The 17568-nt window shown below is 39.0% G+C and overlaps 1 protein-coding gene across 1 annotated transcript in view; it reads left to right on the forward strand.

The window, feature by feature from the left end:
* Nucleotides 1-17568, forward strand: part of MYO3A (myosin IIIA) — a 170732-nt gene continuing 153164 nt past the window's right edge. Inside the window, exons 1-4 of the mRNA XM_069548854.1 lie at nt 1-52; nt 883-961; nt 13595-13779; nt 17207-17341. Coding sequence (XP_069404955.1) covers nt 13612-13779; nt 17207-17341 — 303 coding nt within the window. The 5' untranslated portion in view covers nt 1-52; nt 883-961; nt 13595-13611. The remainder of the gene's footprint in view (nt 53-882; nt 962-13594; nt 13780-17206; nt 17342-17568) is intronic.

The raw sequence follows: 17568 nt of genomic DNA on the forward strand, positions 1-17568 counted from the left end.
GCCCCAACCTGAGCCCCCGAGGGGAGGATGGAGACGCTCGCCTCCGTCCCAGGTAGGGGTCCTGGGCTTCGGCGGCGCGGAGCCCTGGGTCAGCCGGCATCACTTCCCTGGCTACAGGTGGTGTGGGGTGCGCGCCGGGGATCGGACCGGGAACGCGAGAGGGACTCGCTGGGACCGCGAGCCTAGTCCCGGCGGTTTCGGGGCACCTGTGGCCCGCGCCGCGCCTGGTCCACTCGAGGGACCTCCTGCTCAGGAATGATTTATCTGGAGCAGGTCGGTGGAGCTGGGGTCCATTCCCCGCCAGACGCATCTGTAAAGTTTCCTTTTTAAGGAGAAAGGGCAGACAAGAAAGAACATTGGGGTCATTACTAAGAAGTAGAGCAATCCTCCCAGCAACGATGTCGTTTCGATTTGTTCACCAACAGCTCTGTTCTGTAATAGTTTCTATTTGAACCTTGCTAGAATTTTTCTGTGAGAAATTAAAACAAAATTAATAATATTTTACTATTATTGGGATGATAGTTGGATGTAAGCTTTGAAATAGACGTTGTAATGGCACTAAAAATACTTTTTGTTGTTTTAAATTGGAAAACCCCAAGAATCCTCACGGATTTGAGTTTTCTTGGTGGTTGAATGGGTTTCCTTAAAGCCTCTTAATTTTTTTTTTTTTTTTGATTTCTCATTGCTCCAATAACTTCAGAGTTATTCTATGACTGCACAGGATGTGTGGTGTTCCCTCTTAGTCGCTTAAAAAATATTAAACCTGAGTAATAAATTGCTGTCCTATTATACTACCTCGATGTTTCTACCTTTAGCTTCTAAACGCTTTCCCCAGAGGCTTGATGCTTAAACCTGTAACACTGAGTTTGTTGTGTGTTACAGACTCAGGAACATAGCTGCAGCCTGGACATTTACTCTTTGTCATGATATGGGAACGAGTTATTTTCAAGCTGTGCTAAAGGTAGGTGATAAAGTTGACCAGTCTTCTGGATTTGCACTAGCCTAAGTGCTAAATTTTGACAGATAAATGACAGTGCATGTTATTCATGCCATATTGATTTTTTATTACACTGTAAAGATAACTGTTTTCAAATGGGAAAATTTAGAGATGAGATTTCAAAGATAACTTGTTTTTTATGTGTCTATTCATGTGATGTCTAGCGTATGAAAAATTACTCTCATTTGTCTTAGTCTTTTTTTATTATTGTTGAGAACAAAAAAGTACACATTAAAAGATTCAGTGTGGTGATCTTTATTACCAGACTATATCTGTTTGAAAATATTTTGGTCAATCATATAAGGAGTACTACGGTCCTGCACTTCCTTTTTAAAATTTTCTCTCTACAGCCTAATATTTTTTGTGCAAATATTCTTTGAAAAATAACTTTTGCCTGTCAAATCCAAACTATTTGAAGGTCCATTAGTTACTACTAATAGGGTGATAAATATTTGAAAGTGCAAATATACTTTAGACTATATAGATGCAAATTATGTAAAGTTTTGCTGTAAAAATGTTTTATCACTTTAATAATTTCTGCAGTGTCAGCGCTCTAAATTATTTACTCCCTCCCCCCCTTTTTTTTCTTGATTAGTTTTTTCCCTAGATTGATAATTTGAAAGATTAACTCAATTATCCATTATAGGGACTTCCCTGGTGGTCCAGTGGCTAAGACTGCCTTCCTAGGTTTGATCTCTGGTCAGGGACACGACTGAAGTGACTTAGCAGCAGCAGCAGCAGCAGCAGCAGCAGAGAACTAGATCCCACCTGCCATAACTGAGTCTATGCCGCAAGTGAAGATCCCATGTGCTGCAACTAAGACCTAGTGCAGCAATATAAATAAATAAAATTTTTTAAAAAAGTTATCCATTAGAAGGTAAACAGATTTCCATTACACTTTAAAACTAAGTGTAAAGACTCCATACCACTTTAAGGACACATAGGGATTTAGGAACCTCCAATTGGGAAGCATTACTCTTTAGAACTGAAATCATCTACCACTGAACATCCAATTTCTACCATGGACCTTGTCCTGGTTTGTTTGTTTCTTGACTCTGCCATTTACCAGCATTATGACCTTAAAAAGTCTAATCCTCAGTCTTCTTTTCTGAAAATGGAGACACAGTAATAATGCCTTTCTGAAGGGCTTCTCATAAGTGTTAAAGTTACATGACGTAATACATGTAAAAGTAGAATCCCAGTAGGTACTTGGCACTGATAAACAGTCGGAAAAATGCTTGCCACTGTTATAATCTAGTTTTCCTGATGTCTCAGGGTGATTATACCAGGTGGAGAGGTTCTTGTTGGTTGGTCATTTTTAACAAAGAACACAAAACAAACCTCATGTAGAAGTTATAGGCTGATAGTTTAAAGGCTGAATTTGATATATTTATTTGGATCAGCTTTGTATTTTAAAATAATGAATACTTTACAACTATTACCAAATAGTTTAAATTTTGTAAATTTTAAGTAAATTCCCAGAGTCTTCACTTCTGTTGAAAAACAAGTGGACCAGGCAAGGCAGGGCTTGTGTCTGCCAGCCCTGCAGCTGGGATGTAGCTGTGCAGTTTGGATGGGAAACACTGCCCTCAAGTTTGCCACACTAAACTCCTTGCATTTATTTCATCCGGATGTGCTTCACTCATGCATTTTACCTCCTTTGTCCCTGCAGACACCTCAGTTTGTGATTTCTGACTCAGAAACTATCCCTTACTAATTGGAACAGGCTGTTGTGTGGCCAAAACTATAACTCACCTTGCATCCTTGACAAAGGAGGCGAGTTGTCCTGTGTTACAATTTACAAAGCATCATTTCCTCATACAGCTCATTTGATACTTAGGTCAACTCTTAGAGTTAGTTCAGACATGCATGCTGCTAAGTCACTTCAGTTGTGTCCAACTCTGTGCGACCCCATAGACGGCAGCCCACCAGGCTCCCCTGTCCCTGGGATTCTCCAGGCAAGGATACTGGAGTGGGTTGCCATTTCCTTCTCCAATACATGAAAGTGAAAAATAAAAGTGAAGTCGCTCAGTAGTGTCCGACTCTTAGCGACCCCATGGGCTGCAGCCTACCAGGCTCCTCTGTCCATGAGATTTTCCAGGCAAGAGTACTGGAGTGGGGTGCCATTGCTTTCTCCGCAGACATGCGTGATTATTCCATTTTACAGCTGTGGATGCTGACGTTTATAGGTTTATGCTAAAACTTAAAATAATGTTTTAAGTTTCTAGGAAATGATAGCCTTTTTTTTTTTTTTTTTTTGGTTCCAGCATGTAAGCACATGCTTTTATCACAGTAATTACAGAATGAGAAAATGAGTGGTGGAAAGCAGAATACATAGATAGAAGTACATAAGTAGACCTTTTCCCCCTTCTCTGCAAAACATTTTTAAGCAAATTGAAGGGAACAAACACTAATTATGGTTTATTCAAAGCAGACCATACGTATCACTGGACAAGGTCTGTTTTAAACCAAACTTTATTGCCTGTGTTAGTGAAAAGCTGGAGGGATGTGTGACCAGTTCATCTGGTCTGTAGTGAACTGAGACCAGAGGTTTCTGTTCACTTTGTGTTTTAAAGTTCTTTGAGAAAGCAGGTAGTTAGAACTTGTCTAGTGCTTCAGCCTGGTGTCTCTGAAAGGTGGTTTTATATGGAAGATTCACTTTTCTGTAGGCTACTTTTAACCAGCAAGGCTTTATGACTTTCATAATCATTCCAGGAGAATATTCTCTACAACAAATTCAAATCAGGAACAGTGTTGTTCTAAGACTTGTCAGAAGGCAGCTGAGGCTGTGGTCGGTGTGAGAGGCGAAGAAGAAAGTAGGTTGAGTTTAGAGGGGTCAGAAAGGATCTGGAGGACAGAGTAAGAACGTGGATTTTGAAGGACTTTTAATGGGAAAATAATGTCGTCTGGCTTATCTGTTGAGATCCCTCTGGGATGCTCCATGGAGACACACATGTTCTGCCCCACTGGCATTCCAGGATTCCCCTTCAATCAAAGGCTGGAGCTACTTTTGAATCTCATGTAAACCATATGCATGCAGTAGAGTTTAAACAGCTTGGCAGAAGGGAGTGTATAAAGGGAAGAATCTTTCCATAACATTCTGCAGAAAATACATGATGTGTGTTTTGAAAAGCGAGAATCACAGTATTAAAATATCACTCAATTTTGAGTAAAACCATCTGCTACTTTCTTAGTGTGTTTTATATCATGGGCAAATGGCATTTTCATTGCATTGAGAAATGGTGTTCTCTGCCTATCTTTTGGAAAAGTTAACAGGTTGATTATTTTTTTGTGTTATATGGGAAAAGGAAACGTGTTTATGTTCGCTTATGAAGCACTTATCCTTTAATTGAGTTTCTAGCCCCTTCTGCTGATAAATTTGGTCATTACCTCTAAGGTATTAAAAGATACTTAGAGTGATTTTCTGGTACTTAAGAACTTAGCATAGTCCCCTTAAGTATTAGAAGTTATAGTAGGAAAGCACATTAATGCAAACATTCCAAAAAACTAACTTTTATTTTTCTGTTTTTTTCCCCTCTAATATTAGTCTAATTAATCTAAATTAGTCCACTTAGTCTAATTTTTAAGTTTCTTGATAAAAAATTTATCATTTTATGATCTTTTTAGTCTCTGCTATAATTTGTTAGTCTTTTCAACCTCAGTATTGCTCATCTGTATCTTCTGTTTTGTTTGTTTGTTTTACTGATCAGTCTTAATAAGGGCTTATCTATTTAAAAAATTCTCTTTGAAGAACTGTTGTATTTATCATTCTCTAATCTGTCTTATTCTTTTTCTGTAATGTATTTAATTTCAACTCTTCCTTTTTTCTACAATCTTTGCTTTTATTTGGTAATTACATAATTTTTAGCCTTTCTTCCATTCTAAGATAAAATTTTAGGCTATATGTTTTCCTCTGTATACTGCTTTAGCTGTATCCAATAAATTTTCATGAGTAGTATTTTCATTATTATTCAGTTTTAAGTCTATTTTTAAAAGTCATTTCATTTTTTCTTTGGCCCTTGAGCTGTTTAGTAGTTACTTTTAAAGTATTTGATACTATCAGTTTTTAAAAATTTATCTAGTAGTTGTCTTCTTACTTAATTACATGGCAGTCATGTATATTCAGGGTTCCCTAGTGGCTCAGACAGTAAAGAATCTGCCAGCAATGCAGGAGACCTGGATTCGATCCCCAGGTCAGGAAGATCCCCTGGAGAAGGGAATGGCTACCCACTCTAGTATTCTTACCTGAAGAATTCCATGAACAGAGTAGCCTGCTGGACTATAGTCCATAGGGTTACAAAGAGTCAGACATGACTGAGCAACTAACACTTTGACTTTCCTGTACACTCGGGAAGGTTATTTGTTGTTAGATACAGGATTTCATGTGTATTTCAGGATATCCATTCAGTACAAACAGATGACATAAATGGGAGAATATGATAGTTTTGAATTGGAAGAATCAATACTGTGAAATGATTTTACTCCCCAAAGCAATCTATAGATTCAGTGCAATTCTTATCAAATTACCAATGGCATTTTTCACAGAATTAAAACAGAAAGTTTATAATTTGTATGGAAACACAAAAGACACCAAATGGCCATAGCAATCTTGAGAAAGAAAAACAGAGCTGGAGGAATCAGGCTACTTGACTTCAGACTATATTACAGAGCTATAGAAATCAAGATAGTATGCTACTTGCACAAAACTAAAAATATAGAACAATGGATCAGGATAAAAAAGCCCAGAAATAAACCCACACACCTGTGGTCATCTAACCTATGACAAAGGAGGCAAAAATATACAATGGAGAAAAGATAGTCTCTTCAATAAGTGGTGCTGGGAAAACTGGACAGCTACATGTAAAAGAACGAAATTAGAATACTCCCTGACACCATACACAAAAATAAGCTCAAAACGGATTAGAGTTGTTTAAATCTTATTTATTCTTAAGAACTTTTATCTTTACTTGAACAACAACAACAACAACAACAAAAATCACTGACAAATTGTGTTGAAATCTCCCACTAAAATTGTGGCTTTTTCCCTTTTTCTCTGTATTTCTTTCAGTTATTTCATAGATTCTAGGCTTCTGTTTTGAACTTTTATATTTTCTTGTTTTTTTCTTTTATCTTTTCTTAATCAAATTAAGGCTTTGATTATTATGTAGTAACCCTCTTTACCTCTAGTAAATAATTTTCCCTTGAGTACTTTGTGCCTGATGTGAATCTTGTCACATCGCTTTCTTTTGTTGAATGGTACATGGTACCATTATTTTATTTACAGTCTATCTGTGTCTATAGTTTATGTGAATCTCTTGCAAACAGATGTGAGCTACCAGTTTCTGTCTTTTCATGAAAAGTTTGGTACATTTACAATTACTGTGATTATTGGCATATTCATATTTCTTTTCACAGGGTATTTTATGCTTTCTATTTCTTCTTTTTTAAAGGCTTCCTTTATTCTCCTTTCCAGAGTTTTTTGACTGAGTTTGTTAACATCAGTTTTTCTCTTTTAATATTTTGAAAGTTATGCATGATATTTTTAGGGTCTAATGTTTAAGTGTTTGACATGGATCTCTTAAAGCTTAAATTTATAATTAATATTTTTAACTGCCTCTTTATATGAGGAACTTGAGAACATTTTAAATTCTAGCATTCTACTTTTGATTATATAGCTCATTTTTGTCTATTATTGTGTCTTACAGTCAGTGTTAGTTTAGATTTACACACATGTGTAACTATTTACTGTTTTTGGTAATTTAGACCTTCCTTGTGCTTTGCCGACTAAGGTCCGTCTAGGCAAGGCTATGGTTTTTCCTGTGGTTATGTATGGATGTGAGAGTTGGACTGTGAAGAAGGCAGAGCGCTGAAGAATTGATGCTTTCGAACTGTGGTGTTGGAGAAGACTCTTGAGAGTCCAAGGATATCCAACCAGTCCATTCTGAAGGAGATCAGCCCTGGGATTTCTTCGGAGGGACTGATGCTAAAGCTGAAACTCCAGTACTTTGGCCACCTCATGCGAAGAGTTGACTCATTGGAAAGAGTCTGATGCTGGGAGGGATTGGGGCAGGAGGAGAAGGGGACGACCGAGGATGAGATGGCTGGATGGCATCACTGACTCGATGGACGTGAGTCTGAGTGAACTCTGGGAATTGGTGATGGACAGGGAGGCCTGGCGTGCTGCAGTTCATGGGGTCGCAAAGAGTCGGACATGACTGAGCGACTGAACTGAACTGACCTGAACTGTCATTTTTCAAAGACATCCTTTAGAAATTCTCTTTCTCAGGGGCCATTGTTGTTAAACTGAATTTTTTGAGGTGAAAAATATCTTTAATTTGCCTTTGACCTTGCAGGATACTTATGTTTGTTTTAGATGAGCAGTTATTTCAGCATTCTGAATACATTATACTATTGTTTTCTATTGAAATATCAGCAGTCATTCTAATTGTTTCCCTCTATATGTGATACATTTTTTCTATCTGGTTGGTGTCAAGAGCCTCTCATTGTCTTTGGTGTTCTCTAGATTCACTGCTGTGTATCCAACTGTGAATCTTTTAAAGAAATGTACTGAACTTCCTAAATTTGAGTGTTCATACCCTTTGCCTGTTTGGGAGAACTTTCACCCATTATCTGTTGACTTTTCTCCAATCTCTCCTCCACAAACTGATTAGATGTATGTTAGACTGAATCAGGGAGAAGGCAATGGCAACCCACTCCAGTGTTCTTGCTTGGAAAATCCCATGGATGGAGGAGCCTGGAAGGCTGCAGTCCATGGGGTCGCTGAGGGTCAGACACGACTGAGCGACTACACTTTCACTTTTCACTTTCATGCATTGGAGAAGGAAATGGCAACCCACTCCAGTGTTCTTGCCTGGAGAATCCCAGGGACGGGGGAGCCTGGTGGGCTGCCGTCAATGGGGTCACGCAGAGTCGGATACGACTAAAGTGACTTAGCAGCAGCATCAGCAGGCTGAATCAGTCAGGAAAATATAATTAATACCAAGTAGTTCAACAGAGGGAATTTAATATGATGCCATGGTCTGAATATTTGTATTCTCCTCAAATTCATATGTTGAAACCCTAACCGCCAGGGTAGTGGTGTTGGGAGGTGAGGCCTTGGGGGCAGTGATTAGGTCAGGAGGACAGAGCCTCATGAAGGGATTCAGTTCAGTTCAGTTCAGTCGCTCAGTCATGTCCTACTCTTTGAGACCCCATGAATCGCAGCACGCCAGGCCTTCCTGTCCATCACCAACTCCTGGAGTTTACTCAAACTCATGTCCATCGAGTCGGTGATGCCATCCAGCCATCTCATCCTCTGTTGTCCCCTTCTCCTCCTGCCCCCAATCCCTCCCAGCATCAGAGTCTTTTCCAGTGAGTCAACTCTTCACATGAGGTGGCCAAAGGATTGGAGTTTCAGCTTTAGCATCAGATCTTCCAATGAACACCCAGGACTGATTTCCTTTAAGATGCACTGGTTGGACCTCCTTGCAGTCCAAGGGACTCTCAAGAGTCTTCTCCAACACCACACTTCAAAAGCATCAATTCTTCGGTGCTCAGCTTTCTTCACAGTCCAACTCTCACATGCATACACGACCACTGGAAAAACCATAGCCTTGACTAGACAGACCTTTGTTGGTAAAGTAATGTCTCTGCTTTTTAACATGCTATCTAGGTTGGTCATAACTTTCTTTCCAAGGAGTAAGCGTCTTTTAATTTCATGGCTGCAGTCACCATCTGCAGTGATTTTGGAGCCCCCCCAAAATAAAGTCTGACACTGTTTCCACTGTTTCCCCATCTGTTTCCCATGAAGTGATGGGGACTAGCATCTTATAAAAGAGACCCCAGGGAGGTAGCTTCTCCCTTCCACCGAATGGGGTTACAGCAGAAGCACCACGCCGTCTAGGAAGTGGATCCACATCTAATGCCAAGTCTATCAGCAACATGATCTTGGACTTCCCAGCCCCTGGAACTGTGAGAAATAAATGCTTCTTGTTTCCAATCCACCCAGTTTATGTTATTTTTGTTCAAGCAGCTTGAACAGACTAAGGCATAAGGGGATTTCGTTATAAATGTTTTAGGATATTCGAAAGCCCAGCAGAAGGTAATGAGGTGATCTCAGAGTTAGAATCATAATCTTAAAAACTATGATTACTCCTTGTACTGTACAGTAACATCAAGGAGATGATCATACCAAAATGCATATGCTGAGGCCGTCTAGAACCATGGCAGGTCTACCCTCCAGAAACAGGGACCTTCAGGGAGATGGAGCCACATGGACATACCACAAAGCCAAAGAAAGCAGAGGAGAAAGATCCTCCTCCCATCCAGTCTCCTGCCTGGCCCACCCACTGATGGAATCCAACAGCGGAGGACACCAGTGGGACAGGGAGCTTGGGGAATACAGTTTTGAGATGTCAACCCCTGAGATTCAGGACACGGAAGGTCACGCATGGATCTGAGAGCAAGCAGACAGTTGTGGTCTCCCTTCCATATCTCTCAGTTTGGGTCTCCTGTTTTTCATTACTTTGTTTCCCTATACTGTGTCCAAAGTAGCATTTTTTCTACGGTAAAATATGCGTTACATACAATTTACCCTTTAACCACTTAAAAACTGTATTCACTTCAGTGGCTACATTCACAGCATTGTACAACGCTCACCACCATCCATCGCCATAACTTTTTTTTACCTTCTCAAACTGAAACTATAGCTGTTAAATAGTCTTTCCCACTTCCCTTCCCGAAGCTCCTAGAAACCACAATTATAGTTTCTGTCCCTGAATTTGACTGTTCTGGGTACTGTGTGCTAGTCATGGTTTATTATGTTCATTAACATTGCCAGTGAAAAGGCACTATTCCATAAAATGAATGTTTTTCCTGGTTGAAAACTTCTATTTGAGGCATTTAATAAGATTTAATTTTTTTTTGTTTGGTTTAACATTTACATTATATAGATGGCATAAACGCTTATTTGCATGAGTCAAGTAGATAGATGTAGAAAGTAGTTATCTTGTCACTGATTATGAAATCACTGAATTGGATGATTATTACTGATTACCTCCTACTTGTTTTTTTTGCATTTTGGATCAAAGGCACAAATTTCATAAAGATTAAGTTTTCTAAGAACTATTCCTGTTTTTTTTATGTAGTGATGTAATTTTCAGTAGGCATTCATAGCCATTTACTGAATGATGTCCCCTTAAATATAATGAATATGATCATTATTCTGTTTAGATTTTCGGATTCTCTTTAGCTCTTTCTAATCCTTATTTCTCTCATTCTTTTTTTTTTTTTGTAAGAATATTGATTCACTCATTCAGCAGCTACATATTTAACATCTACTTTATGCCAGACACAGAGTTAGGCATTATAAGATTTGTAAGTGAACTGAGAGGTAAGGTTTCAGCTGTCAAATTAACAGATAAACAAGTAAACATTTGCCCATTTAGCCTGCATTTACTAGTTATCTGCCATGTGTTAGATGTTATTCTGGGAACTGTGGATACAGAGGTAAAATTAACAAAGTCTGTACCTCTGTAGCTTACATCCTGAAGAAGGAATAAAATATGCAGGGGAGATCTTTTTTAAAATGTGATATTTGAGCTGAAATATGATGGATGAGGTGGAACAAATGAAAAAGACTGAGGCCAGACAGCAGTTAATGGACGATAAATAGAATGAACTCCTTCTGTTTGATGCACATTGGTTTGTGGTTTTTGAGATGGGAAGATTAAGGAGTTTATTGTTGCTTCCATTTTGTCACTTAATTATTAAATGAAGACATTAGCTGGGAAGTTTGGTGGGAGAGGATGTACAGCAACGAGGGAACAATCTGAGGAGAGAGAAATTTGAGGACGGAGATCACTCACCAGAGAGAAGTGAATACACCAAGCAGGGAAGTGCACTAGGATTGCTGGGCATCATTGAGGGTCTACTTGTAAGGTTTTTATCCTGCATTTAAAGTGAAATGGTTCAGCCCAGTTGTGTGGTCTTCTCCAGCTACAGGCACAGGTGTGAAGAAGATGTAAGGTTTAACTAGGGTTGGTTTTTAACCCCAGGGGACTGGTGGTGAAGAAAGAGAGAAACAAGAATGTTTAGGACATTTGCAAGGAAGTTATAATAATTCCAGCTGTAGGATTCATGCTGTTGTGCTGTGTGCTGTGCTTAGTTGCTCAGTCGTGTCCAACTCTGTGACCCCATGGACTGTAGCCCACCAGACTCCTCTGTCCATGCGGATTCTCCAGGCAAGAATACTGAAGTGGGTTGCCATGCCCTCCTCCATGGGCTCTTCCCAACCCAGGGATTGAACCCAGGTCTCCTGCCTTGTAGGGTGGATTCTTTACTAAGCCACCAGGGAAGCCCAGTTTATGCTGGGGAAGGAGAAAATGAAGTGGAAATGAAGACGGAAGAGAGTTGATGGATATAAAGAAAGTGAATCAGTGGATTGGTGGATTAGATGAGGTTGAAAGTTGTAGTCAGACAGATGAATTTCATGGGCTATGAATATTAACACATTCATTAATAGACGTGTTTCTGTGTGTATATATACACATCCAGGAACAATTGCAGTCAACTTTATAGCATTGAAAAGAGTGAGGTTTTGCAGGGTTAACCAAAAAATTCAGAGGACCACCACAGATGTTCTGGATGGTCTTACTGTTCATTTTTTTTTTCCTTTAAATTTATACAAAGGATTGAGTGTAATTTAAGGACAACATGAAAGGTTAGTAGCACTACTTGGAAGATCTTATCTCAGCTTATGTGTGAAATCTTTTTTAAAATCACTTGGCCTCATTGGCCATGTTCTCCTAATTGAGCACTGCGCCAAGTGCTGGGTGTGCAGGAATATCAGGTCATGGTGGGTTCAGAGGGCTCATGGAACGCAGAGATGGGCACACAACTCAGATGGGGTGGAGAATGGATAGGTTTGGAGGACATGACATCTCAGAAAATATGTGAAAAGATAAGTAGGAATTAGAGCTTAGCAAAGAAACCACAGACCCAAGTGGGAGCTAAGACTGTGTGTGAAGATCCTCAAGCAAGAAGGGATGACCTGATGGATCCCAAGTGGGTTGGTTTGTAGTGTCTGAGGGAAGATATAATGAGACATGAGGCTAGGAAATTAAGCAAGGGCCATATTTTAAAGGATGTGGTAGGTTATATGAAAGAAATTTCATACTAAAAGCAATAGGGGACTGATGGCAATGGCAACCCACTCCAGTACTCTTGCCTGGAAAATCCCATGGGCAGAGGAGCCAGGTAGGGGTCGCTAAAGGTCAGACACGACTAAACGACTTCACTTTCACTTTTTACTTTCATGCATTGGAGAAGGAAATGGCAACCCACTCCAGTGTTCTTGCCTGTAGAATCCCAGGGATTGAGGAGCCTGGTGGGCTGCTGTCTATGGGGTCACACAGAGTCGGCCACAACTGAAGCAACTTAGCGGCAGCAGCAGCAGCAGCAGTAATATAAAGCACAATCACTTAAAAATGCTGGAGAGGATGTGAAGAAAAGGGAACAACCCTCCTACTGATACAGCCATTATGGAGAACAGTAAGGAGATTCCTTAAAAAACTATGAATAATCCTATCCTATGACCAAAGGATCCCACAACTGGGTATATACCCTGAGAAAACTACAATTCAAAAGGAACCCATGTACTCTGGTGTTGATTGCAGTGCTATTTAGAATAGCCAGGACATGGAAGCAGCCTTGATGTCCATTGACAGATGAATGGATGAAGCAGAGATTCAATATTCAATGGAATATTACTCAGCTATAAAAAAGAACCAATTTGACTCAATTGTGCTCAGGTAGATAAACCTAGAACCTGTTATACAGAGTGAAGTAAGTTAGAAAGAGGCAAACAAATGCTATATATTAATGCATATATTTGGAATCTAGAAAAATGGTACTGATGAACCTATTTGCAAGGCAGTATTGGAGACGCAGATGAGGAGACATATATACACTATCATGTGTAAAACAGATAGCTGGTGGGAAGCTGCAGTATAACACAGGGATCTTAGCCTGGCACTCTGTGATGGCCTAAGTGGATGGGGTGAGGAGAAGGGGAGTGAGGCTCAACAGGGATAAGATATATGTATACTTATGACTGGTTCTCGAAGGATGTGATCCAGGAGAAACCAACACAGTATTGCAAAGCAATTTTCCTTCAATTAAAAAATAAATTAAAAAAACACAATCATTTTAAAGTGTGGGATTTGCTTTGATGAAGAAGCTGGATTTTTATCATTGCTAAGGTTTATTCTAAAATTCTTTCATTCATGAGTATAAAGCAGTAAATCAAAATGAGTTAAATGTGTGCCTCTAATCTGAAAATAATTACTAACAGTAGCAATTAATATGGGACAGTATTAAACATAGAAATCCCTGCTTACAAAACATTATTAAACTTGTATTCATCTGTTTGCAAAAAGAATTGAAATTAAAAATTTCTTTGACTCTGAGTACATTTGGTTACTGCTGTGTGTTTTCCATCATATCAGTGAAAATATTAGATAATTTCCCATGAGTTTGTGTGTGCTGTTTAATATTACCAATCAAATGTCAATGAAGCTCTGTACTTTTTCTCTCCAGTGATTTAAACTTTTGAGATGCTTCCATTAATTGGAAAATCAATCATCTTTGATAACTTTCCTGACCCTTCTGATACTTGGGAAATCACTGAAACGATTGGCAAAGGAACATATGGAAAAGTTTTTAAAGTGTTGAATAAGAAAAATGGCCAAAAAGCAGCAGTCAAAATTCTGGATCCCATTCATGTATGTCATGATTTTTTTGTTTGTTTGTTTGCTAATTAACTTAAAAAAAAAATCTGTGTTAAACAGTTAAAAAGTCCATTGGTATCTTATCTTGATTTATTTATCACAATGTCAGTTGCAATTTGAAGGAAATGTTTGTTTAAAAATATCTTGTTAGATTTTCCTTGTTAAATGTTTAACATATATTAGAAGGTCCAATAAATACTTGATAAATAAATAAATATATAGTAAAGAGAAGTATGGGGGCTTCCCAGGTGGCACTAGTGGTAAAGAACCTGCCTGCCAGTGCAGGAGGCATAAGAGAAACAGGTTCGAACCCTGAGTTGGGAAGATCTCCTGGAGGAGGGTGTGGAAACCCACTCCAATATTCTTGCCTAGAGAAGCCCAGGGACAGAGGAGCCTGGAGGGCCCCAGTCCATAGTGTCACACAGTCAGATATGACTGAAGCGACTTAGCATGTATGCACACAAACATATCTATAAAGTTTATCTTCTCTCAAGCAGCTCAATGGTTTGATTTAATATTTTTAGATTTCAGAGTGTTGTCAGCATATAGACTCACGGGTCTAGAATTAACCCTAAAATTGTCTAATGTCGTCTTGGCCAAATTTCATTTTCCTCCTGTGTTTATTTAGGCTTCAGGCAGAATTCCTCTTATGCCAAACAAGAAATATATTTTAAAATTTCTTTCAAAAAAGGGAAATTAATTTTCAGGTTTACTTAAGTGTTTCTAAACAGAAATGACATTCCTTTACAGGTGTGGTTCTTGTGAAGAATTCAATGTCGTGGTCAGTCCATATGGCCTCTTTTCCAGCAGTGCCAATGGTGCTTTTTGGGGGAATAGCAGTTGTGATCAGGGAAACTCATCTTGCTTTGCCTGTAAGAGCATGAGATTTGCCTGTTAGAGACAAGATTCTTTTTTCCAGGAGACAGAGGCTGGATGTTTGGGCGCATTTTCAGGTACTAGGACATATATAGGTCTCCCCTAGCACGTGGGGGAGCCAGAATAAACTCAGTGATTCCATAATCCCCAAACCTCTCCTGAGAGCAACTCCTCTAATTACTCAGCTCATGGAGAAGGAAATGGCAACCCACTCCAGTACTCTTGCCTGGAAATTCCCATGGACGGAGAAGCCTGGTAGGCTACAGTCCATGGGGTGGCAAAGAGTCGGACACGACTGAGCGACTTCGCTTTGACTTTCACTTTGTGCATGTGATGGGGGTGTGGCTTGATGGAAATGATGAGATGTGTGTGGGGTAGGCCTCGGAGTTCTTGGCCTCGTCACAGCTCTGACACTCACAAAGCCTGCAAAAGGACTCTACAAAAAGTCTCTGGCCCTCTGTTCATCTTGGGGTTGCTCTTTCTTTTTTGATAGTTTATTTTTACTAGATCTGTTATTACTACATTGCTTCATTTTCCTTTGAGCAGAGGAGAGAGAGGGTGGGGGTTTCTTTTCAAGAAGTAAGTTAGATAAGTGCATGCCTACTCAATCCCAAAGTTATATCTGATTCTTTGTGACCCCATCTACTGTAGCTCGCTGGCTCCTCTTTTGTCATGGGATTTCTCAGGCAAGAATACTGGAGTGGATTGCCATTTCCTTCTCCAGGGGAACTTCCCAACCCAGGGATTGAACCCATGTCTTCTGCATTGGCAGGCGGATTCTTTACCACTGGCCACCAGGGAAGCCCACTGGAGGAAAAAAAATGAGAAGCACTGTGCTGCATGTCTTCATATTCTGTTGAAAAGTTCTTACTGTTAAAACTGAGGGAAGAGAGACACCATTTAAGCTGTACCAGAGTAACTGCACCACTTGGCTTTGCAATACAAGTCTGCCCTTTGAACTTTGCTGTTAAGGATTGGGGTTCATGGTGGCGAGAGAAAGGGCTCCAGGCTGATCCCAATGTGTGACTGCACAATCAGACTCTCTTTCCCATTCCTCTGCTTCTTAGTGAATAAGAGCAAATGACTTCTGAATACATTAACAGCTGTCCTTTCATAATTTATCACATTTGCTATACAGCCTACCTTACAAATCAGGTTTTGTTCTCTTGCTTTAATGAAACATATAGGTTCATAACTGTAGTATGAAATGTGTTCTTTTGCTGCTTTTATTCTTGTCATAGTACATGTATATTTTCCTAAGAAGTCTTTATTTACTCTTCATTCATCATGCCACAAGTCAAATAAAGAAAGATTTATAACCAGGAGATTGTAATCTTAATAAAATAAATTTAAATGCACCCAAGCATTTTTCAGAGTGGCTATTTTTTTTTTATTAAAAAGGTCTTACTGTTATGAATTTTGAACTCATAATCTCCTCTCCAAGATGGGGGTGAAATGAGCAGGACTAGAAGGTAGTAGATGAAAGACTAGTCCTGGATCACACACGAACCAGTTTTGTGACTCTAACTGCCTTGAGCTAGTTTCTTTTTTTAAAAAAATTAATTTTCTTAGCTTTAGTTTATTCCTCTGAGACTAGTGTTCTGGTCTAAAATTCTTTCCAGCTTTGTGATTCCATGATTCTGTCTTAAAACAATGTGAACATTAAATGTTACCATAAAATATTAGAAGTCTTTTATTTATGACAGTGAATTATTTTATGTATATGTAGTTTTCTAGGTACATGACTTAGTGCGTAGTCTTGTTTGCATTTTTATTGACTGGGTTACAACCTACTCTACTTCTGGTGAATGAGTCTTTAGCTAACTAAAGGCTGTATGCCATCTTATATAACTTAACCCTTTCACATTTTTGGAAAGGTAGGAGTTGATTGCATGTATGATTGGTTTTTGATAGCCTTTAAATATCCTATACTTCAAAGAAACAAAAGTAACCAGCTAAAAGTTTTCATGTCAAAACAATAATTTTACCATTGAAATAAAGTTAACACTACAAAGAAGGAAGATCACCTTAAGCAGTTCTCCATATATATTTTTTCCCTAGATTTTGTGATTAGAATTCTTTATTTTTATTTTTTAACTTAAAAAATTTAATTTAATTTGGCTGCATCAGGTCTTAGTTGCTCATGGGCTTAGTAGTTTAGGTGCCCGGGCTTAGTTGCCCAGCGGCATGAGGGATCTTAGTTCCCAGACCAGGGATGGAACCCACGTCCCCTGCACTGGAAGGCACTGGACCACCAGGGAAGTCCCTATATGTTTCTTTCTAACTGCGCATAAAAAGAGCCTTTTATTTATTTCTTTTCAATGAAATGAACATAATTAGAGATATTTTCGATTAACAGGAAAATCATGATCTCTCCCCTTAAGCAGTGTAATAAGAAATGTCAATACATTGTATTGAGCACAGTAGAAACTATTCTGACCTTGCTTTAACAAAATAAAATTCTGCGTTTGCTAGTCTAACTTATGTTTCTTTGATTTCACTCATGTTTTTCTCACTGCTCTCTCCCCATGACTCTTGAAACTAGGATATTGACGAAGAGATTGAAGCAGAGTACAGCATCCTAAAAGCACTTTCTGACCACCCTAATGTGGTCAGGTTCTATGGCATGTACTTTAAGAAGGATAAAATAAATGGAGATAAGCTATGGCTGGTTCTTGAGGTAAGTGTTTAGAATTTTTTCCTATGTGGTAATTTGCAGTGTGGTCTTGGAATGATGTGTTTAGTAACGTCACCTCCATAAACCAGTTCATCTGATATGTTCCATTCTATATCCCTTGTTGAATCTTGTTCCTGGTTCTGGTCTTGCCATCTTTAGAAACATCAGTAAATGAAAGAAAATTAATTAAAGATTAAAAGAAAATGTTTCCATAATAAAAGACTAAAGAA

Source organism: Ovis canadensis, chromosome 13 (assembly GCF_042477335.2).
Source record: "Ovis canadensis isolate MfBH-ARS-UI-01 breed Bighorn chromosome 13, ARS-UI_OviCan_v2, whole genome shotgun sequence".
NCBI lineage: Eukaryota > Metazoa > Chordata > Mammalia > Artiodactyla > Bovidae > Ovis > Ovis canadensis.